Source organism: Microcebus murinus, chromosome 16 (genome assembly GCF_040939455.1).
Source record: "Microcebus murinus isolate Inina chromosome 16, M.murinus_Inina_mat1.0, whole genome shotgun sequence".
Classification (NCBI taxonomy): Eukaryota; Metazoa; Chordata; class Mammalia; order Primates; family Cheirogaleidae; genus Microcebus; species Microcebus murinus.
Window position 1 is genome coordinate 42,716,090 of NC_134119.1, and position 24,327 is coordinate 42,740,416.

The 24,327-nt window shown below is 45.7% G+C and overlaps 1 protein-coding gene across 7 annotated transcripts in view; it reads left to right on the plus strand.

Annotated features, from left to right (window-relative positions):
- RIN2 (Ras and Rab interactor 2) overlaps positions 1-24,327 on the plus strand; it is a 213,742-nt gene that overhangs the window by 184,140 nt on the left and 5,275 nt on the right. For all 7 annotated transcript variants that reach the window (XM_076011169.1, XM_076011167.1, XM_076011168.1 and 4 more), the window contains 3 exons: positions 1,051-2,190; positions 17,931-18,236; positions 20,087-20,218. In XM_076011169.1, coding sequence (XP_075867284.1) covers positions 1,051-2,190; positions 17,931-18,236; positions 20,087-20,218 — 1,578 coding nt within the window. The remainder of the gene's footprint in view (positions 1-1,050; positions 2,191-17,930; positions 18,237-20,086; positions 20,219-24,327) is intronic.

Genomic DNA, 24,327 nt, shown 5'->3' on the forward strand with positions numbered 1-24,327 from the left:
AGCACAGAAGTAGAGGGAGGCAGGATAGACTTCACAAAACAAGTGATAGGGACACCAACGTCTGGATGTCACCACACAGACAGGACAGGGCCAGGGCTCCATGTGTAAGCCTCTCCTCAGTCTTTCCATGAGCAGCCATTCTGGACCCAGGGGAAAGAAAGGCATTTAAAGCAAACACAGGCATAGCTGGAGAGAGAGAATGACCTACTCCAGGTGGAAATGACAACAGACAACATTGATCACCTCGATTTGCATAGGAAACTGAGACCCATCTATCAGAGGAGACACAGGCAGTACAGATGCAATAAGCAACCTGTGCCACTCCACAGGGTTGACTATTTGCAGCCAGGGTGAGGAGGTTGTAGGATTTATGAGGGATGCACCGCAAACCACCAAGGTCTTTGGTTGAAACTGCACTGCACATTTGAATGGGTCTGCTGTCGTGATTTTTGCTGATGGACCCACGAGAGTATTTTCCTCCTCTTGGGGTTTTAATGCTGAATGTGTAAAACCCCAGGCCGATTGTGTAACATTCCCCGGCCTCAGCTGCTGGTCCTGTCCCTTAAAGGGGAAGGAACTTCAAGTCCCGATTCCTCAGCTGGCAGCTGCCTCTGTGGAGGGCATCCCAGGAGAAGTTGATTGGGAAGGGTGGTGTTGCTTTATGCATTGACTCGGTTTTTGTAAAGCAAGTCAGGGAGCCCCGATGGCCTTTGTAGAGCTTATGTTGTAACAATTCCAGTTCTTTTTTTTTTTTTCCTTCTGACTTACCTATGAAAGGCTGGACTGGAATTGCATGTTGGCCAAGCCATTTCTCCTGAGCTTTGAAGGTGACAGGCCCCTGGCAGCCTTCCTGCCCTTTCCAGTAAGGGAATGCAGTAAAAGCAAAAAAAAAAAAAAAAAAAATACCGAAAAACCAAAAACAGCCCCCAAGTGTTGTGCCCCCCTCCTCAAAGTGCGTGTTGTCATGCAGTGTGCTTTTTTTTAACTTGTGCAGGAATGGTCCCAGTGTACTGTATTTACATTCTTGTGTTCACTGATAATGACTTTCAGATTTTTGGAGCTCTCCAGCTGACACCAAGCCCCCAAACCCTCCAGCCCCCCACAGCCCTCTCTCGGACGGCGGCGGCGTCTGTCCTGCCTCCTCGCGTCAGCTCTGCCTCATAAATGGAGTGCATTCTATAAAAACCAGGACGCCTTCAGAGCTGGAGTGCAGCCAGACCAACGGAGCCCTGTGTTTTATTAATCCTCTTTTCTTGAAAGTGCACAGCCAGGACCTCAGTGGAGGCCCGAAACGGCCGAGCACCAGGACTCCCAACGCGAATGGCACCGAGAGGCCGCGGTCCCCCCCGCCCAGGCCCCCGCCGCCCGCTATTAATAGTCTCCACACAAGCCCTGGGCTGTCCGGGACCGAGACCCAGACGAGCATGCCAGAAACAGTCAACCATAACAAACACGGGAGCGTAGCTCTGCCTGGAAGCAGACCAACTCCCATCCCTCCGCCGCGGCTGAAGAAGCAGGCTTCTTTTCTGGAAGCGGAGGGCGGCGCAAAGACCTTGACCGGCGGGCGGCCCTGCGCGGCCCGGGAGCCCGGGGAGCCGGGCGCAGCTGGCAGCCCAGGTGGAGCCCCGCCCGCGGGCGCCCCGGGGGATTGCACAAGCGCCCAGCCGCCCAGCGCTGAATCACGGCCCCCGTGCCATGGAGGCCGGCAGAGGCTGAGCGACATGAGCATTTCCACTTCCTCCTCCGACTCGCTGGAGTACGACCGGAGCATGCCTCTGTTTGGCTACGAGGCGGACACCAACAGCAGCCTGGAGGACTACGAAGGGGAGAGCGACCAGGAGACCATGGCGCCCCCCATCAAGTCCAAGAAGAAAAGGAACAGCTCCTTCGTGCTGCCCAAGCTCGTCAAGTCCCAGCTGCAGAAGGTGAGCGGCGTGTTCAGCTCCTTCATGACCCCGGAGAAGCGCATGGTCCGCAGGATCGCCGAGCTGTCCCGGGACAAATGCACCTACTTCGGGTGCCTGGTGCAGGACTACGTGAGCTTCCTGCAGGAGAACAAGGAGTGCCACGTGTCCAGCACGGACATGCTGCAGACCATCCGGCAGTTCATGACCCAGGTCAAGAACTATTTGTCTCAGAGCTCGGAGCTGGACCCCCCCATCGAGTCGCTGATCCCTGAAGATCAAATAGGTAAGGACCCACTTTTTTCCCCCCAAATATACAATCTACTACTACCTTAACCTCGCCGGGCCAGTGCACCCAGTGTTACTTATTTTGGATGAAGTTTGGTCTGAAGTTCAAAACAACACCAAACTCCACCCCCTGGTCCAATTTGAATGGAAAAATCTGCTTCTTAAAGCAGCTGCTACCTGGCAGGCTTGAAAATGTTTTCAGGAGTGACAGATTGGATCTGCAGAGTGATTCTGTTCAGGGTTTGTGCTGTTTGGGCTTCGGAGGGTCCAAGTTGCCGCCTGTTGTTGTGTCCCGTGCGTGCTACATCTGTAGAGAGTTTTCTGAAAGCGTGCATCTCTGCAGGCTGTGCGTGCACACGGAGGTATTTCTGCTGTCTTCCGAGAGGCAGTGGGTGTTTTGCTCTGCTTTGTTTGTGAAGTAAACTTTTTACTGAGGTGGATAGCGTATGTTCAGAGACCAGGTATGTGGCGAGTTTCCACCGGGAGCACACCTGTGTGACAAGCGCCAGCTAGCTTAGTAACCTGCCCAGCATCTAGGACCCCTGGGATCCCAGAGGTAACTGCCCTGCACGCTTTTCATCCCATAGAGTTCTGTAAGAGGCACCGTTTGGAGTGAGGAAAAAAAAAAAAATAAAAGGAAAAGGAAAAGATAGCTTTCTTTTTTGTACCTTTAAAATAAGTAACATAGTTTGGAGGTGACACAGAAGGTGTTTTCTCTGAAGTCAAGGGGAAATACTTGTTTTATAACCCCATGTGAGGACAGCATCGTTAATAGTCACTTTGGCCGAGGCAGATGTGAATTTGGCAAGCAGTCTTTTTTTCCAGGGCAAGAGTGTTGAAGGGTTGTTTTGGTTTGTTTGTTTCTTTTAACCTTTCAGAAGGTTGACTGTAGAAGGTTAGTTTCAGAGACTCCATTCACTGCGCAGTGACAGCCAAAGGAGCCACCAAACGTTTCCAGCAGCTCATAAGTTAAACCCGAATTTTTTCTTTCTGACTGGATCTGTTTGTTGAAAGTAGTAAACAGTGTGCGGTAGAGTTCTCTCACTCACGCTCTCTCTTTCTCTCTCTCTCCTTCCCTTTCTGTCTCTCTTTTTCTCCTTTAAGTGAATTTCAGCAGCACTTTGATTTTCTCACAAAGGAATCAAAGCCTTGTTTGTTTTCCTGTGGTTTGACTGAGGCGGGGTTGGGCAGGGCGTGGTCAGAGCTGGGGTGTTGCTGAGGAGAGTGGCTGAAAGGAATGTGCCCTTGTGAGGTGCCTTGGAACTGCAAAGGGCTTCAAGGAGAAGGCAGCGTATCCACACAGGCCACCTCGTCCCCCCGTCCCACCAGAGCCCCCATTTCAAGGGAGACCGGCTCTGACTTCATGTTGACAGGGCCCCCAACCTGCCAGAGATGCTTCCTCTCAGGGGTGGGGGGGGATGTGGGGGGCAGCCAGGCAGACGCTGATGTCAGGCCTGAGCTATGTGGCGGGCGGCGCCAACCAGCCCACAGTGCCTGGCCTTCCTTCCCTGCAGATGTTGTAAGCACCGACCCAAGTTAGTCCCAGTTTCCTCTGATTTCTCCATGCCAGCTCCTTTGTAGTTAAGTTCAGATAAGGTCCTTGCTCTTAGAGCTCAAGGGCTCACTCATTTTCTCCAAAAACATGCTGAAAATTATACGCTTTGCTGCTCCAGAAGGATGCAGCTTTTAATTTAAGATCTAAGGTCATAATCTGAAGAGAAGCCAACATCTACGGAGCCTCTGATAGGAGCCGGCAGCCAGTCCAGCTATTCCAGCGCGTCTTTGCCTCGCCCAGTGCAACAGGCACCGGCATCCCATGTGCAGTGGACGAAGGCAGGGCCGTGCCAGGTGGAGCCATTTGTCCCAAGGCCACACCAGCTAGTAACTAGCAGGTGCAGCACTTGAGCTTCTGTCAAATGAGAAGCCCGTGTTTGCTAAGCTGCCCCTTCTGTGCTGCTTGTGTTTATATGTTCTCGTCAGGATTTCGGGAATCGTCACAGTGGCCCACCCTTCGTTAAGGCAGCTCCAACAAAAGCTCTATGTTGAGGTGTGCTCATTCCCACCTTATCTCACTTCCTGTGTCGCACACCAGACAGTCTTCACTTCGAATGCCACCCTCAGAATTCCAAGCCTCATACTTGTCCCGAACAGATGTCCACTGATGCTCGTAAGGCTTTTCAAGAACGCCAGTTGGGTTTCTCTGCTTCAAAAAAAAAAAAAACAAAACAAAACAAAAAATCTAGTTCTATCCTCATTTCCTGGCCTCCAAAAGCATTGCCATGCTCTTTTGTGGGTTTGGGTTTTTTTAAACTTTTGCATTAAAGCAGACAGTTCCTCCTGTTGCTTCACCAATGAAAGCATCAGTCTGTTTTGAAAGTGTAGTGAAAGTGCTGAACTTTTGAAATGAATAGGAAGGTGGTGATGGGAGCAGAGGTCAACCTGAGAAATTCATCGCAGACCCAGTTGAAGGGACAGATGTGACCCTAATTATTAGAAAGCTGATCCCCTTAGACATACAAGTTACGAGTTTAGGACTCTGATGAGAACATGGACGTAACCCACTTGTCTATGATTTACATATTCCTAAAGAGAAAGGTTCATTGGCTCACTGAGGTCTTGTTAATCCAGTGACTGCTTTAAGACTCACACCGAACTCAAGGTTGGTATATTTGAGTAGATTTTGTTCGTGGTTTGCACATTTAGTAACAAAGACCAAGATGTGTGGAGAGATGTGCAGAGGGTTGTACCCTGTGAGTGGGGCAGCTGGCGTTCAGTCCAGATCCTCTTGCCTGGATGTGTGCTCATTCCCACCTTATCTCACTTCCTGTGTCGCACACCAGCCAGTCTTCACTTCGAATGCCACCCTCAGAATTCCAAGCCTCATACTTGTCCCGAACAGATGTCCACTGATGCTCGTAAGGCTTTTCAAGAACGCCAGTTGGGTTTCTCTGCTTCAAAAAAAAAAAAAAAAAAAAAAAAATCTAGTTCTATCCTCATTTCCTATAACTTCTGAAGGAGATAGCTCTGCACTAGAAGACAGGAATTCTAATTGAAAGCCCCGATTTGCAGAACATTCATCCTGAAGTATGAGGAAGCATTTCACTGGTTTAACTCCCGTAGAATTAGGGCAGTCATTCTAGGTGAAAATGACCACGAGAATGCATGCATGTGGCTGTCTTTAGCATATGGAGACAGTGCTAACCTCTCTTCTTCAGATTGTGGTTCCTCAGTTGCATAGACAAAAGCCAGTGGGAACAACAAACAGTTCTTACCCACTCACATTTTGCCCATGTACTGGTGTTATTATCCTTTGTAGCACTTTCTAGACAAGTATGAATGATAAATACTGAATCAGTCTCAAAGGGAAAAACTGCCACTGTAAACATTACCTCCTATCACAGAGCTTTACATTCTGCTTAGACTACCCTTTAGAGCACTTCTACACAAAAGCCCTGCCATTTAGAGGTTCTTGAATAAATATTAGTTGCCTGGCATCCACTTGGCTCTCCTGGTTGGAGAATGAAGCCAATGAGGGTAAGACGTGGGTTAGGTCCCATGCAAACCAGCTCTCTGTTCATTCCAAGACCATATATTGGGCTTCTCTTCTGGACAGAACACTCACCTACCCTCACCCCTCCACAGTGGTACATGGAAGAACAACGAAATGCTTTAACAAAAAGCATACCCAGCTTCCGGGCCCTACTCGAAGCCCTAGAGGTGGGTCATTTCGTTGACAGCATGTGTTATGCTCATTGCTGATGTCCACGGTAGGTGACTTGTTGCCCCACCATGTGCTTCCTCATTGGTGGGCTTTCCCATCGCACCACTCTTGCTTCTGTCTTTTTCAACCAATGGGAGAAATTCATCTAAAACTTCTGGTTGAGAAATCTCTGTTTTGTGGAACTTGTTGCAATGTTGTGATTATTAGTGTTTTCATTTGAGTAAAAGAATGTTTATTTCCAACTTGATGTCAACCTTGGGAAATCCCTGTGTTTTCTTTTTTTTTTTTTTTTTTTTTTTTTTTGAGACAGAGTCTCACTTTGTTGCCCAGGCTAGAGTGAGTGCCGTGGCGTCAGCCTAGCTCACAGCAACCTCAAACTCCTGGGCTCCAGTGATCCTTCTGCCTCAGCCTCCCGGGTAGCTGGGACTACAGGCATGCGCCACCATGCCCGGCTAATTTTTTATATATATATCAGTTGGCCAATTAATTTCTTTCTATTTATAGTAGAGACGGGGTCTCGCTCTTGCTCAGGCTGGTTTTGAACTCCTGACCTTGAGCAATCCGCCCGCCTCGGCCTCCCAAGAGCTAGGATTACAGGCGTGAGCCACAGCGCCCGGCCTTCCCTGTGTTTTCAAGTCCTGTTTCAAGAAAAAATTTCTCCAACTCCAAAAATGTTAGTGAGCCTAAGTTTTCTGTTTCATTCGAACTATTCGCCACAGACTGACGACCGTGACACAAAACAGCCAACTGTTCGTATTCCTTAAAGTCAATAGTGAAAACAAGACAATGTTGTTTTTATTCTTTTAATTGTCACAAACCAACATGTATGTTTTCTCCAAAGAGCACTTTAATGATTTGAAGGAAAAGTATCCTGAAACTCAATTCCCACATATTTCAAAGAGCACATCAATTTACTTATCCAAGGGGTTTTTGTTTAATAGAAAAGTGATACTGAAAATGTGGTCAGACACAGCAAGTACAGTATGCATAGAAAAGGGAATTGGAATGATTCGCTAGGAGTTAAACAATCACTACTTTGGCTCAGATCGGTTGTTTTGTTTTTTTTACATTTAATTCTGGCTCTGGCTTCAATCTCTAAGTGTGACTTGTTTTTAATTTTTCAGTTCACAGTTTGGTGCAAGCCCCTGAGTTATCTGCTCTTTTTTTTTAAGATAAAGATCCATTCTTAGAGGTGTGAACAGGGAGGCATGTTAGTTAGTGCCAAACTGAGATTAAAACCTTGACTCTTCTGACTTCTGATCTACTTCATGTGACCCTGTCCCTTCAAGAAGAAAATGTCCTTGTGCGGTTGACAAGGGGTAGAGAACAAGGAGAAAGACTGGCCTCTCGAGGTGTATAAAAAGAATGCCTGGGCCGGGCGCGGTGGCTCACGCCTGTAATCCTAGCTCTTGGGAGGCCGAGGCGGGCGGATTGCTCAAGGTCAGGAGTTCAAAACCAGCCTGAGCAAGAGCGAGACCCCGTCTCTACTATAAATAGAAAGAAATTAATTGGCCAACTGATATATATATAAAAAATTAGCCGGGCATGGTGGCGCATGCCTGTAGTCCCAGCTACTCGGGAGGCTGAGGCAGAAGGATCACTCGAGCCCAGGAGTTTGAGGTTGCTGTGAGCTAGGCTGACGCCACGGCACTCACTCTAGCCTGGGCAACAAAGCGAGACTCTGTCTCAAAAAAAAAAAAAAAAGAATGCCTGTATTATTTTCAAAAATTAATTTAAATAGGTAGAGAGCAATAAGAAGAAGCACCCATGGGGTATGCTTTGTTGGGTAATTTTGACTTTAGGTCATCAAAATTGGGTCAATTATATCAACTAAAAGGAAGTTTACAACCCTAGAGTTGAGAATCTCTGACTTATGAGTCCTTGATGTCATGATGATACTCACGCAAGGGGCTGTTCACTCAGTAATTCAGAGGGGCCTTGCTCACAGGTGGATTGGGGAGTGGCACCACCGAATAAGTCATACGGTGATGTCTGCACCAGAGTATTTTTTGGCTGTGTCCCTAGAATCTTCCTGCCTCCTGGGCAGGAGACATCACCAGGTAAAAGAGGAATTCGTGAAAGAATTGAGGAGTGTGACCCAAAGGACACCTAAAATGCTGCATGGATTGTGTGGGAACATGAGAATCTTTAGGGCTTGGATGCATTTTCTCACCCCCTACCCCTGCCAACAGGATGGCTCCAATGGCTATCTTGGCGAAGCAAACGCTGCATAGACGGAGCCCTCCCTGGTCCACGGATCCAACCCAGGCCTTGTCTCGCTAGCTCAGTCTCTCTACAGGGAACAAGTATGCAGGCGCAGCCCCTGCTCTGTCCTCTCAGACACAATGTCCACTCTGGAGCGTCTCAGTTATTGTCAAGGCCCCGGGGAACTCACGGCCACCCTGTACTAAATGCATACTGTGTCTTTAATACAGCCCAGCGAAGACACCAGTGACCCCTCCCCATGGGCGGCTCCTTATGGTCCACAAAGCATTTTTATGTATAAAATCTCCTTTAATCCTCCTAATGCCTTGGGAGGCTCCATTTATTATCCTCGTTTCTATAGATGAGGAAACAAAGCTCAGCCAAGTCACACCATGATGCAAGTTGGACTGACACCAACTCCCGTGGCCGGCCTTTGGCTACACTCTGGTGGCGGCTTATTAATTACCACTGGCCTCCCCGTTTGTTTCATGAGGCGGGAAGAAGAACACAGAGGTGGAGGCACGTCACATCCAATATCCATACGACTTACCTCTGACACGTGCACCTCGATCGCCTGGCCAAGGCCACACTTGCCAGGTTTCTGCCCTGTAAAATCGATCGAATATTCCCCTCCTTGCAGACTCCCTAAGTGTGAGTCACCAAGCACTGCCCACACTCAAGGGATGGGGCTGGAATTAACTCCACCTCCCTGAGGCAGGAAGATCTACATAAATTATTCAGAATTTTTCAGGAAGGAAAATTGGTCTAGTCTTCTTCCTTGCCTTGGTGTTTTTTTGGTTTTTTTTTGAGACAGAGTCTCCCTGTATTGTCCAGGCTAGAGTGCTGTGGCGTCAGCCTAGCTCACAGCAACCTCAAACTCCTGGGCCCAAGCAATCCTCCTGCCTCAGACTCCCGAATAGCTGGGACTACAGGCATGCGCCACCATGCCCGGCTAATTTTTTCTATATATTTTTAGTTGTTCCGCTAATTTCTCTCTATTTTTAGTAGAGACAGGGTCTCACTCTTGCTCAGGCTGTTCTCGAACTCCTGACCTTGAACAATCCTCCTGCCTCGGCCTCCCAGAGTGCTAGGATTACAGACATGAGCCACCGTGCCTGGCCCTTACCTTGATTTTTGCTGGCCTTTTATAAGAAGGCCCTGAAATCCATCTGACAGATCCCTTACATAAAATATTACATGAATATAGCCTATGTTTTGTATAGGCCTTCCTCGAAGCCCACCAAAATGAGCAAAAACAAAGGCGAATCCCAACCCCGTGCTTACTGTCTTTATTTTGGCATCATCTTTGCTGGGTTGGTGGGATTTTCCTTACGATAATAGCATATCCTTTATTAGTTATTATTTATGGGCCAAAGTGTGCATGGCTGAAAATCCTTAAGGCCAGCCCAGGTTACAGGACATCCCTGCAGAATGACAGGGGACCCTGCCTTCCCCACACATGTATGGCAGTTTCACTAGAGTCATATGTAGGTCTGTATTCTGCAGGGGTAAGGAGAAGAAATACAATTCCTATGTAGTCACCTATAGGAAGGATTTTCTGTTCAGCAGTTCTGGAGCACGTGCAACGTGCAGGCCTCGCGCTAGGGACTGCAGATGGCTCCAGTCACAACCTCCAGGGCTGGTTTTCAGAGGGCTTCCCCTGGAGGAGAGAAGTCTCATTCACCCTGTGTCATGGCTCATGCAGCAAAGGTGGCAGTGAGGACGCGGGGAGTGGGGAGGAGCCGTATGAAGGAGGCAGGCAGGTGTCCTCGGAACCCTTGTGCAGGAAGACAAGGGACCCACTGGGACAAAAGGAGGGGCATTGCAGGCAGGGACAGCACGGGGAAAGGCACGGAGGCACAGAGGACCTGCAATGCCATTTGCTTCAGCAAGAACCTGGGCTCTTTGTGGGGACATGGCAGGAAAGGGAAAAAGAAGACAAGACAGGGGCACATCTCTAGGAGCTGAGGCCTTAAGGTGGTGAAGAACATTCTAGAAAGATCATTCTAGAAAGATCATCGGGCAGAGTAAGAATCAAACCATTTAATAATCTCTCTAGCCCAAGTGCCAACCAATCAAAACAGATGCTGGCCATGAAAACCTGTGGCCCAATGTGCCCAGCCATGAGGCCAATGCCTGGAGTGGACAAAAATAAATCAGGTGCAGCAACCTGGGCTCTTCCCAGTCAATAGACCAAAGGCTCCGTGAGTGATGCTCCGAATCTCCCCTTCATCTCAGGGACAGCGGGGGTTTGGGAGTTCTCCAGCCCCGCCTGTGTGCCATGTTTTCGCATCTGAAATGGGGGTGAGGGCTCTTCCCCCCTCCACCCCCAGAGCTCTGGAGCGTGCACAACCTCCCACAGGCTCTCGGGTTGTCTCAGGGCTGTTAGATGGGGACAGAATGAGGCTGTGACAAAACACTCGGATTTTAAGGCAAGGAAAACCCAGAAGCCAGGCTCCAACTCTTCAGTGTTTGTTCCTGAGCAGGAGCTGAGGAAGAGTAAGGAAAATTTGAGTGCCTAACAGAGAGATGGGCAGGAAACCAGAGGCCTTTTCAATTAATGGATCAAAGCCCGTTAAACCCACATTTTAAACCAAACCACAGTTGATACCGGAAAACAAAAAACAAAGCGGGCCTGAATCATGAAACCTAGCGTCCCTTTCCAAGGCGTCCATCCTTTGCTCAAAGGGAATGGAGGGAACCAGTGACTCCGGTGCACTTGCTGGGTGTGGGGTGCCCTTGGTGCGAGACCTCATCCATCCTCCCAGCAGTCCCAGTGGGCAGCCATGAGTGGCCCCATTTTACAGACGAGGAAACTGAGGCCGAGAAAGGTCATCTTCCCTCAAGTTCACAAACCAGAAAGCTGCCCACTGGGACCTTTCATCTGAGCCGAGTGCTTCTGCAACACCGGGCAGCCTGCTTTTTATAAGAAGTTTGTAACGGGGGATCAGCAAAGTGCTGTGGTGGCTGCCTGGGTGTCACATGGAGGCTTTTCAGGATGTTCCCTTTCATTTTCCTAAGCTGCCAGCCCTGCTGAGAGGGGTTGGAGAAATTTCCTGGCCCAAAGGCAAGAGTGTGCGATGGTTCAGAGGAAGGGCTCAGGCTGTGGCGCTGGGTGTAAAGTCCCCACTGTGCTGCCAGTGAGCCATGTGTGTTTAGCCACATTTCTTAATTTCTCTGTGCCTTAGTTTCTTCACACGTAACACGGTGTCATGCACGCTGTCCTGCCCGCTGACCAGCCTGATGTCCACCGGCACCTGTGACATTTTGCCTGAGGCTTTCTCACCCCCTCAGAGCCCTGGCCCCAGGGGGCAGGAAAGGCTGGGGAATGAATGCCCACCTCGCCCGCTAGGAGTACCCTCTACCAGGGCATGTCCCACGCTGCCCCTGGGAGGTCCCGGGGGCGTTGAGCTCCTGGTGCTGTGGGCAGTGGTAACTGGCTTGCTAAAGCACACGACATTGGCCGCCTTCCCTCCCCCACGGTGCTGCTTGGGATCGCCTCCCAAATTAACCACTCACACCCAAATCCTTGTCTCAGAGTCGGCATCTGGGAGAACCCAAACTAAGACCAATAGGAATTATGTGCCCATTTTGGTCAAAGAGTTGTTTAAATATATGGAAAGTGCTTAATGTGCATAGAATACTCCCTCAGCATTAGTTCTGATACTTAATCCAATAATGCATCCAAAGGAAAATATGTTAGCACATAAAATAAAAGAAAGCAGCAACTCATTTTGCCCTTTTTATACTGAGGGAGGCCCAACGTGCCATCTCTTGACTTGTTTGGAGCAGGAACAACCTAATTTGCATCTCATCTCCACCATTCCAGGAAAGTCATCTGACTTTCGAGCCTCGTTCCATCTGTAAAATGACAATGACAATACTTCCAACTTCATAGGACTAACGTGAGGGTTAACAAGGTAGTACATATAATCTTAGAATAGGAACTGCACAAATAAATGGCCCAATAAATGTTAGTGGTTTATAAATGCTTAAATTTCATAGTTTGAGGTTTTACAAAAAAAAGGCCCATGTATTGTCATCAAACATTAGATCCTATTTCTTCTACTTTACTTTTTTCTTCCTTGAGCAACTCATGGCATGGGATCTACTACTTTTAAAAAATAATCAGAATACTAGAATTAGAATAAACCAAGAGGTCATATAAGTTACTTGACAGAGATAAAATGTAACCTGCACATTTTTAGTATAGTCATGCATCAGGTAACAACAGGGACACGTTCTGAGAAATGCGCTGTTGGGTGACTGCATCATTATTTGAACATCATAGAGTTCACTTACACAACCCAGATGGTGTAGCCTACTGCACCCCTAGGCTGCATGGTACAGCCTGTTGTTTCTAGGCCACAAACCTGTACAGCACGTTATTGTACTGAATACTATAGGTTATTGTAACTCGGTGGTAATTATTTGTGTATCTAAACTTATCTAAACATAGAAAAAGTGCAGTAGAAATACAGTGTTGTAATCTTATAGGACCACAGTTGTATATGTGGTTCCTCAGTGACCACCGAACAGCTTTATGCAGCACACGACTGTCTTACGTTGTCTAGACTTGGGTATTGTTAGAATCCTCTGCAGGATATGAATTATTATTTTGTATTTTAACAATCACCAACTCAGTTCCAGACTGCTAGTTCTGCCTGGCCTTCCATGGGCGGTTATTGGGATGGCTGTCCAGACAATGGCAGCGAGAGGTGAAGGGACTTGGTCAAAGTTGCTTAGGAAGACAGAGCCAAGGGGAAGCCGATGCATTGGCCCGTCCTGTGGGGCCTCCTCATCTGATCTGTAATCGCTGGAATCTGTGCTGTAGGTTAGCGTGAAGGAAAGGGTCTAGGCATCTGTCTCCCATTCTTAATAGGCAAGTGAACCAATTCTTGGAGAAGTAACAAGAGTGAATCACCAAGCATATTGACCTCTTCCTATAAACTAAACTGCATTAAGTAACATCGAGTTGAAGAGAGCCCAGAAATTGCCACAGTCCCTGCCACTTCTCTCTTACGGGTGATTATGAGTGGGACCAATTGATATGATCTGTCGTGGCCTGTTTACAGGACAGAGGATGAACACAGAACATAAAACACAAACGCGCAGAACACAAAGAAAGACGCAGACACACATACAGACAGTTGACTCGAGTAATAATACACTGGGTCAGTTTTATTTTTATACTCTAAAAAATTAAAGTTAGTTCCTTGTACGTAACCACCCAGGCATTGCAGCAATGGCCATAAATTCTGGAATAGCCTTAGGGAAGCAGATGTCCCCTGACTCAGAATCTCCAGGTGGTTGCTCTAGGCGCCAGGCATAGATCACGGACCAAGGTTAGCAAGGATGGGCAAGGCAAGTCACGGGGGGGGGGGGGGGGGGGGGGGATTTCTCATCCCCAGATTTTCTTATGGTGATCCCCTAAGATCTTCGGCTGAACCCCCGCAGCTGTGCCTGGCTTAGGTCACCCCTCCCTTGAGGGGTCTTACCCGTCATTGACTAACCAGCCATCTTATGGGGTGTTTATCATGTGGCCTCCAGACCCCCAATGCCGTGGGGCGGGGCTGCTCTTGCTACTTGCAGCTCAGGTCCTTTGTTATGCCTCTAGGCAACACCTTTGTTTATCACAGGGAGCCTGTCCGGAACACATTACTTTCAAACACTCTGGGCAGAACACGTACATTACTCACTAACTTTAATTCTTAAACTAAGAAAATATATGTCGGTCCCCTACGATGATCTGTATCAATATTTTTAGAAAACTTGTTTCCAGTTTTGGTCATTCACATTTAGTTTCTAAAATTCAAATTGTTGTGGTTCAAACAATTGTCTAGTATTTTCTCGTTATTAGAAAAATAGAAAAGACATTAGTGAGCCTTAAGAAAAATATATACTCATTTTATTCATTTTCCTTTCATGGTTTCAGATATTTCCAATTGTTTCATATGTTTGCTTGTGGATGAATAAATTTGACATAACTCCAAGAACTCCGGAAACATTTCTTGGTTTTGAATCCTGACTTCCCCTCTTGATAGCTGCATGACATAGATCTCGTTGGGTTTCAGTTTCCTCATCTGTAAAAGGAAGGAATTCTAGCCCTTCCTGTGTGGGGTTGTTTGAGGATTTGAAGAGTCAATCCCTGTAAAGTGCCTAGAATAGTGTGATTGTTCTTACAGTTTAAAACATTTTGCTTTGTTTTATTGTATTAATAATTAATGCAACCAGAGATAATAGAAAACAACAGAGTAGTAATTTATGAGACATGTGACCAATTTGTTCTTTCCTTTTTTGTCTGAGCTAGTCCACATTCTGAAAGATCCTGTGTTCTTTGTGTTCCAAAAATCATTTTTCCTTCTTTATGGGCATAACCTTGCTTTTCCTACTGCAGAGAACCAGCTGGGACATGGATCCCTCTGTTCATCTGGACTCTTATGCCCTACTCCTTATGTTTATTAAGGATTTTGGGGGGTGGGGAAGATAGGAGTAATGACAAGAACCTTTTTCATTCTGGAAAAGAAGGCAGAGATCAGTCTTTCTTATTTTTAAATTCTGGTCTTTAAAAACAAAGTACTAAAAAAAACCAAAAAGCAGCACTAGCAATTACTGCTTCACTTTGTTTTGAGAAAAATGCCCTCCTCACTTGGCAATCGGTCATAGGTTGCAACCCGCCTTGCAGATTTCCACAGGCCCATTTGCGCCTAAGGGTGGAGTTTACGGTACAAAGGCCAGCGCCCCTCCCTGGCAGCGAGGAGGAGTTCCATGAGAGAGCCCAGGCAACTTGCTAGTAATGGACTTTCTGTTGTCTCCATTCCCCACCAACAGCGCTGAGCCTTTTCGAGATGATTTGCATTAACGCTCTGGCTCACAGGTGACCAGGCTCAATCTGAAGTTAAAAGTTGCCCTTGCAGTTCAAGGTGACAATCTCAGGGCTGTCTTCAGCTGTTCCCTGTTTATCTGATTTATACATATTTACTGAGGTTTGACTTATATCCATAAAGTGCTAAAGTGCTCAGCTGGACTAATTTTTTACATATGTGCACACCCATGTACACTGGGTAGTACACATATGTGCACTACCCAGATCCAGATATAGGGCATCTCCGTTTCCCCAGAAGGGTCCCTGTGCCCTCTCCTTGTCCATATTCTGTCTCCATAGATTAGTTTTGCCAGTGGTTAAACTTTATGTTAGTGAAATGCTATAGGAGTTACTCTTATATCTGGCTTCTTTCGCACAGCATTGTGTCTATGAGAGCCACCCATGTTGCATCTAGAGCAGTAATGTGCTCATTTTCATTGAATGACTATATCCCATTGTCTGAATTCCATGGTACTCTTTTATTGTATAAATATATCAAATGTGTACATTTGGGATGGGATGGGCCTTTGGGTTGTTTCCAGTTTTTGACTATTATAAATAACACTGCTATGCACATTCATGTACATTCCTAATTAATGAGTGCTGTGACTTTCACCCTCATTCTAACCAAGTAGTGGTCACTTATATCCATGAATGTAGTTTTCAGAAGCTTTGGATGAGAGGAATAAACTGGTGTGTGTTTTTAAAGCACCTTGAGCTTTAGAAGTTACAGATCATTTACTTTGAGAAACAGTAAAAATGGTTGTTTAATATAGTGTGTCCTCAAGCAAGCCATCAGTCATTGCTGAGACTCAGTTTCCTCATCTGTAAAATGGGCATAATACTAGTATTATGTGAAAATATAATTAGATGATAGTGAAGTAAAGCACTTAGATGGAGCCTCATCTGATCACTCAATATTAATTGCTGTTATTGACTTTTAATCATAATGACCAAGTACAGTAAAGCCAAAGATGCTATGAAGTTGCACAAATTTGTTAATCCATAATGACCAATCCAAACAAGTAATTTATTTTAATGCCAGATGTGAAGTGAATATGTTGTTCTGTTTATCTTCTTACTTTAGAATCTCTTTAACATCACTTTGATTTCTAAAGTTATATAAAACTTTATATTTTTTTATTTTATTTTATTTTATTTTTTTGAGACAGAGTTTCACTCTATTTCCCGAGCTATGCCATGGCATCAGCCTAGCTCACAGCAACCTCAAACTCCTGGGCCCAAGCAATCTTTCTGTCTCAGCCTCCCTAGTAGCTGGGACTATAGGTTTGCACCACCATGGCTGGCTATATTTTTCTATATATTTTTAGTTGTCCAACTAATTTCTTTCTATTTTTAGTAGAGACAGGGTCTTGCTCTTGCTCAGGCTGGTTTCGAACTCCTGAGCTCAAACGATCCTCCCACCTTGGCCTCCCAGAATGCCATTATTACGGGCATGAGCCACCACACCCAGCCCAAAACTCTATATTTAAGCAAAGATCTCTTGGATAGCATATGGAGGTAGAAGAATAAAGGAAAACTTGGGCTGAGGAATCTGATCATTATGGAGTCAGCCTTAACTTTGGGTCTCAGTTTTAACTTTGGGGTACGGAAAAATTATTTTTGATGTTTGTGCATCTGGTACAAACCAGATTTCTCTCTGTCTCTGACCATCTAATAATTTGAATTCAATATGATCTGATCCAGTGTCAGGAATTCCAAAAGCCAGAGAGATAATGCAACTGTTTCCAATCTTAAATGTCAGCAGATCCATGGGCTTCCAGAGTGGAATGGATTAAAGTGTCATATGTTAGATGTAGATGCTGCAGTAGAACCCCGGCGGCTTTGACGAGAATGTGCAAACAGGCAAGGCTGAAAAACTGGTATTGACAAGGCAGAACACTTATTATTGTACAAACAATCTTCAGCCTAGACCTCCAAATTTATGGTACTCATCATTTTAGTATCAGCCAAGAGAGCTACTCCACTGGGCAACCATTCAAAGGAGGGAAAAATAATGCCTCCTACACACACCTAAAGGTATTTCCTAACTCTGAACAGAAACACATTTCAAGAACTTTTAAAAACTTTTAGTTTTGAAATCATTTCAGACTTACAGGAAAATTGCAAAAATAACATAAAGAAATGTCTACCCTTCACCCAGACCTCGAATGTTAGCAGTTTTCCACATTTGCTTCATCCTCTTCCTTTCTCTCTCTCTATTCATACACACACACACACACACACACACACGTGTGTACTCATATATGCTCTCCTTTTTTCTGTACCATCTGTAAGTTACAGACATTATATTCCTTTACCCCTAAGTACTTCAGTGTGTATTTCTTAAAACAAGCTCATTGTGTTAAAATTAGCACTGATGCCATGTCCACACTATTACCTAATCTGCAGACTTTATTCACATCTCTCTAATGCTCCACTAATATCCTTGATAGCAAATGAAATACTGAATTTTTGGGTCTTTGGTTCCAAAGATCACATATTATAATTTAGTTGGATTTATTTACTCAGAAAATTTTCTAAGGGATCTTGAACCCTCGCTGTCAGAAAACCTTTCCTTTAAGATGACATTTGCTTTCTAGTCAGTTGGTTGACCAGTTGAAGGAGTAGGTCAAGAGAATGTCTTCTAAGAATATTTCCTTGTACTTATGGGGACAGGGGCTGTAAAAGTAATTAAAACAAATATATTTCATTGCAGTAATTATATGCAAGCAAGACATTAAGGAAGATTCCTTCTTCCTGGCTTTACAGGGGAAAAGTGTGAGTCATAGTGCTGCTGTGTGTTGTCTGTTGTTTGGTTGCTGAACTGTGGCTTGCCTGCCCCGTAACCAATGCATAAAGTTGCAGACATCCATTCTGAGAGAGCAGACGTTGCGTTTCTTCTTTCTTCAGACAATGGTCACAGTAGCTGCACTTTCTTTGGCAGATGTGGTGCTGGAAAAAGCCATGCACAAGTGCATCTTGAAACCCCTGAAGGGGCACGTGGAGGCCATGCTGAAGGACTTCCACGTGGCCGACGGCTCGTGGAAACAACTCAAGGAGAACCTGCAGCTGGTGCGGCAGAGGAACCCACAGGAGCTGGGGGTTTTCGCCCCAACCCCTGATTGCATGGATGTGGAGAAAATCAAAGTCAAATTCATGACCATGCAGAAGATGTATTCCCCGGAGAAGAAAGTGATGCTGCTGCTTAGGGTGTGCAAGCTCATTTACACTGTCATGGAGAACAACTCAGGTGAGGCTGCCAAGCTCGTGGCCACTTCCCCCCAGGGGCCAGCGACAGGCTGGACCCGGCTCAGACTTTCTGATTCTCAGTTTGTCCTCCTTTCAGGCTCTTGTTTTCAGCAGGTGGCTCACAAAATTGCAGGTTTTTCTCTGATAGCTAGCAAATTAGTCACGTGCAACAGATTAATGGCACCAGAACATATAAGTGGATGTGGGCAACAAGATTTTTGTACATTACCGATTTAATTAAATATTTAGTTCAGGGTATGCTTACAAATTCAGTCTCTGGAATTTGAGTTCAAATCCTCCCTCTGCCAAGGAGTTAATTAACTGGGGGACTTTGATCACCTCAATGAACCTTCTACGTTGCAGTCTCTGCATCTGAAGTTGGATGTGACCCTTTCCTCCGCAAGGATTAGCTGAGGCAGCTCAAGCATAGCCCCCACGTACAATGGGAATATTAGCAATTATCATTACTGTGTTTTGGAGAACGAGGGTTTGTGTCAGTGATCTACAGAATGTGTCAAAAACTCCGAGCATTCAATAATAATGAGGCTTCATTAGAGCCATTTCATTGGCTGCCCTTTTTTGCTACAGACTGAAGCAATGTAATTGAAATTCACCAAAGAGTTACCAAGTTGAAATGTAAGTCCTAGGATTTCCCCTGGCTGCTTCCCGTGCATGCAGGAGTAGCCATGATTCATGCAGAGTGATTGAGCTTGCATTGTTACAGGTCTTCAGCAAGCTTGTCGTAATTCCAAGGACAATTACCAGCTTTTCTTCTGGGTGAAATTGTTTCACAGAGAAGCAACGGAGAGAAGACACGGGCTCTATTAACCACTCCTTGAGTAGATAGGAATGCGTGCGCACATTGCAAATTATTGAGTGAGGACATTAAAGTCTGAGCTCTTGGTTCTGATAACGATTAGCATGTGAACATTGCCTCTGAAATTTGCAAGCATATGCTACATTTTGGAAATAAATTTCCATAGTTCATAGGATCATTCATAAAAATTCCCAAAATAATATCTGTAGAGGATGATGTTCCTCTGAAGCACAGGTTCTCAGCCTACACACTAATGACATTTTAGACAGGGTCATTCTTTGTTGTGGGGGCCGTCCTGCCTCCTGTAGGAAGTCTAGAGGCATCCCGGATGACATCTGCACCCCCACCCTACACACACCCTACACAACCCTAGTTGTGACAATGAAAAATATCTCCAGACAGAGCCAAATATCCCTGCAGGGGACTGGCGGGGGAAGGGTACTATCACCCTCAACTGAGAACCACCATTGTAAAGAAAGCCAGAAATAAAGATAAAAAGGTTTTTGCCATATATTGCTATTAATCAATGTGCATACTCAACACATACTCACTTGGCACATTTAAATAAAATTAACTGTGTGCTAACATTGAATACAGAGCAAGGGTTATCCCTGGTTTGAGTTTGGTTTTGTCATCATGTTTATGAATAATGTGCACAGAAAGCAATAGCAATAACACAAAGAATCAGTATGGGTAAATATTTTATAATATTACTTGCTGAAGTTAAAATAGTTTTTAAAGTACTCTATTCTATTACATAATTTAATACAAATCATAAGAGTGAGGAGAAAATCTGTAATGTGTTAACAGACTCGCAGACATTCATTGTGAAATTGGGAGGAGGGCTGGTCTCTGACATTAGCAGCTGCGGGGCCTGTAGGCTGCAAAGGATTCCAGAAACACCCACCTCTGTTTATAAATAGCGCATTTCCCCAGAACGATTCCTTGCTATCTAATAAAAGCAGCAAGTAGGATATGAAAGGAAGAAAAGTTGGTAAAAACATTCCTGTCCCGCTCTGTCTTCCTACTCCCAGGGAGGATGTATGGAGCTGATGACTTCTTGCCAGTCCTGACCTACGTCATAGCTCAGTGTGACATGCTTGAGTTGGACACCGAAATCGAGTACATGATGGAGCTCTTGGACCCATCCCTGCTACACGGAGAAGGTAACCTGCCTCTGAAAAACTCAGAGGAACTGGGTGGTTGGTTAGTTTTTTCCATTTTCATTGTTCTAATTGTGATGAAATTCACAAAACAGACAATTAATGATTTGTTTTATTTTATTTTATTTTGAGACAGAGTCTCACTTTGTTGCCCAGGCTAGAGTGAGTGCCGTGGCGTCAGCCTAGCTCACAGCAACCTCAAACTCCGGGGCTCAAGCAATCCTGCTGCCTCAGCCTCCCAAGTAGCTGGGACTACAGGCATGCACCACCATGCCCGGCTAATTTTTTCTATATATATTAGTTGGCCAAGTAATTTCTTTCTATTTATAGTAGAGGCGAGGTCTTGCTCTTGCTCAGGCAGGTTTCGAACTCCTGCCCTCGAGCGATCCTCCCATCTCGGCCTCCCAAAGTGTTAGGATTACAGGGGTGAGCCACCTCGCCCGGCCTACAATTAATGATTTTAAAGTGACCAATTCAGGGGCATTTAGTAACAGTCACAATGTTGTGTGACCACCACCTCTAACTCCAAAACATTTTCCTCACCCCAAAATAAAACCCTGCAACCATTAAGCATTTACTTGGGTGCTTTTGGACATCTTAAGTGTTAGCTGCAGTTTAAATTTTTTTTTTAATATAAAAAATATTACAAAAGTAATACATGTTCACCATAGAAAATTTGGAAAAGTCAGAAAAAACACACAAAAAATGTAACCCTGCCACAATTATACATCACTGAGCTTGTTTAACGGCAATGAAATCTATTATGCCATAGAATAAATGCCATTTTTTGAAAGGAAATGGTTTCTTTGATTACAAGAGGAAATTATAAACTTTTATTAGAAGCCAGAAAAATAAACTGATATTGTATCAGTGAAATGGATAAAGGCCTGCCTTTTGTTTTCACCTTTTTTTTTTAATTTTGTTTTCAAGATGAAAACGGTGTTATTTTTTTTTTCCAATTAAAAAAAATAGCATCTGCTCATGGTTAAAATAAAAATACAATGGAATGAAATCTGGATGTTTTCTTTCAATTCACCTTGGCAGTTCAGGCTCCTCTTTGTCTCCGCCTAACCCCTACATGTCTTAGCAGAAATTCCTTCTCCTTACACATCAGAGAGGTATTTTATCATGGGAAATAATTTGGATATTTGGCACTATACTGCACAGCCTTGGAAAGCGAAATAACTGGGACTCTTATGCAAGCTTATCTTTTTAAAGGAGAACGAATCAGGGCCTGTGTGTTGTGAATCCTGTTAATCCATTTTCATATGTCTGTGAAAGAGCCCAGACACACCCTGGGGGTGATTCTCTTTTCCCTTTTCTCCAGTGAGTTACCGTCTGGGCTTGAGTAAAAAGGTCTACCTGCTGCCAGGATGCCCTAAGGAATGTGTCATCCCAGCATTTTCCCTGGAGGGAACTTAAATACATTATTATCCCCAGAATGTGTCCCTTAGTGTCCTCAGTCCTCTAATGAGAATTCGCCAGGCCTGGGGTTCCCTCCTGCTCTCCCTGGAGCCCTGAGTGTGCCATTCCAGCCCCGCTACAGGAAGTGCAGACTTGGGATCAGTGATGAGCGTCTTCCATCCTGTCCCCCACCCCAGACAGGTAGGAACAGGCCCCTTTCATACTTTCACCCTGTCACCCAAAGCCCTGCCTGGATCCTTCCCTGCCTGCTCTGCCTGGGATTGGACAGGAGGGGAAAAGCACATGGTTTTATCCAGGGACCGAGAGAAGCATATGTCAGTCTAGACGCCATACTTTTCTTTCTTCTACTGCATCATTGTTACAATTTGGTTTTTATTTTCCTCCCAAGCTTCAGTCGTGTTTAATTCTGGTGATGAGTATGTAGAGCTCTTGGGCCTTTGGGGAAAGGGCATGCCAGTGCCACTCAGAGATCACCATTCCAGCGCTGATGATGTCTGCTTAGGACAAACATATGCTTGCATCCTGTGGCCAGAGGATAGAGACAACCTGTTCCTGCCCCCTTTCCCAGCGTGGCCCCTGAGCAAGGTGCTGTGTTGATGGCCAGCGGGCAGGTGGCTGCCTTCTCCTCCAGAACCCCACATGAGAGAAAGACACGGGCACACCCCTGCAGGCACACAGAGCAGCCACTGAGCTCGCCTCTGAACTGGAGCCTGCTTCCACTTAACTGTGTCTGGGGCTTCTTGGCCTCCTTCCTTGGGAGAGCGGCTGGCCCAGTCGGGTTGGCTGTGGTTACAGACCAGGCCTGCCCAGACCGACGGAAGCTATGCAGCCTGGGAGGAAGGGGCTGCGGAGTGGCAGCAACACGTCACAGCTCAGACTTTTCCATGGCCAGCCCAAAGCCCTCTTTGGTTTGCGGGGTAGCAGCCACATCTCTTTTCTGCTGCTTAAGCAGGTATTCTCATTTACGGAAAAGGCATCATAGAATCCCTTAGAAATGCACAGCTCTCGCGGTAGGGTTATAGTTTTGCAGAAATTTAAAACCCTCCTCTAATTGCATCCACATGTTCCAAAATGTGGTCGATTTTGTGCTTCCAGCATTTTGAGTTTTCTGCTTAGTGGCTTCAACAGAGCTGTGGAGTCTAAAATTTAAAGTCCAAAGACACCTTCCTCCACCCCACAAAGATTGTAAGTCTTCCGGGTCCTAGCTCCAGTGCCCACCCCTCCATGCAGCCTTTCTTGACTACCTATGTCCACTTTGCTTCCTCTCGAAATTCCCTGGGTAGGACCTATACTCTATGCTGCTGAGTTTCACAATCATGTGCTGATTTGTTCGTGGGGCAGCTAGTAAAGATCAACAAGTCAAAACTCTGAACTGGGGAATTTACCCCATAGGTGGCAAGGTCAGGGAAACCCTTCAAATCACCCTAAACAAAAAGCATGACATGTGATATATGTGTGTAAAGTATGTAGCTCAGGGCGCCCAGTGAAAAGTAACTTCCGAGTCTCCATCAGCAGCCTGAAAACAACAAAGGTGTTTTCCATTCTAGAATTCTCGTCCAACGTGAGCTTGCAGGGTGTGCTGTTCACGATACAGATGGATGGAGCCGTTGCCATCTTGCATGTTGCCACTTCTTGACCAGACAGAGTTCTGCAGGGGCTTGACGAGCGGTTCCATCCTTTAGCCGTGGAGGTGACACTCCGCACAAAACCCATTTAACCACAACTAAACTGTGGTTCCTGAAGGAATAAATAGCCAATGTCTGTTTTCTTTAATATGTTTATCAAGTTCTAGAGAGCAGGGACTCAGATTCTGTTTCTTACAACCCACCCCCTGTTCTATACCCGGCCTTGGTATCTCAGTGGAGACTCAATGAGCATTCCAACAAAGAATGATTCTAAATAAGTTATTATTATTATGAGTATTTTGAAACAGCATCTTGCTTTGTGGCCCAGGCTGGAGTGCAGTGGCACAATCATAGCTCCCCACAGCCTCTAACTCTTGGGGTCAAGCGATCCTCCTGCTTTGGCCTCCCGAGTAGCTGGGACCACAGGCAAGCGCCACCAAGCCGGGCTGACTCTAAATTTAAAATGTGCTGTGCCCAATTAGGGAACTTTTAATGAACATTTGGGGCGCCCCCTAGTGGCTCTCTAGCACGGAGATTATAAGTTCCTCCACAGGCACCTAATTATATTTTAGGACAAAACTATGAACAAAGTCATACACATCTCACAGTGTCATAAGTCCTTTAACACTCCCCCCAGAACGCAAGGTCATTCCCAAATGCACCATCAAAGGGATAGCACTTGCTTTTCCTTGTAAATCATTTTTTCCTAGATACCCCAAATGATACCTTAGTCCCAAAGTAAGGGCAAGGAAAGGAATCAGAAGAAAGAAGTTATTTTGAAGTACCCATACTTTTGTGAACACACTTGTGTATGCTGCAGTTTCCTTTCAAAGCGTACGGTTTACTTAAAATTTAGAAACTATCCATTTCTAAAAGGAAATCCCAAGAACAAGTATTGCCAGGACCAAAAAAAAGTATTGCCATAGACAAAAGTAGCTGACTCAATAATTTCGAGGTTTTTGTCGGTGTCACCACTAGCATGGAAATCCCATCGGTGAAAACAGGGACGTTGTCAGCCTGGCCTGTCAGGGCTCCCCTGGCCCTGGCACAGGCCTGGGTCAC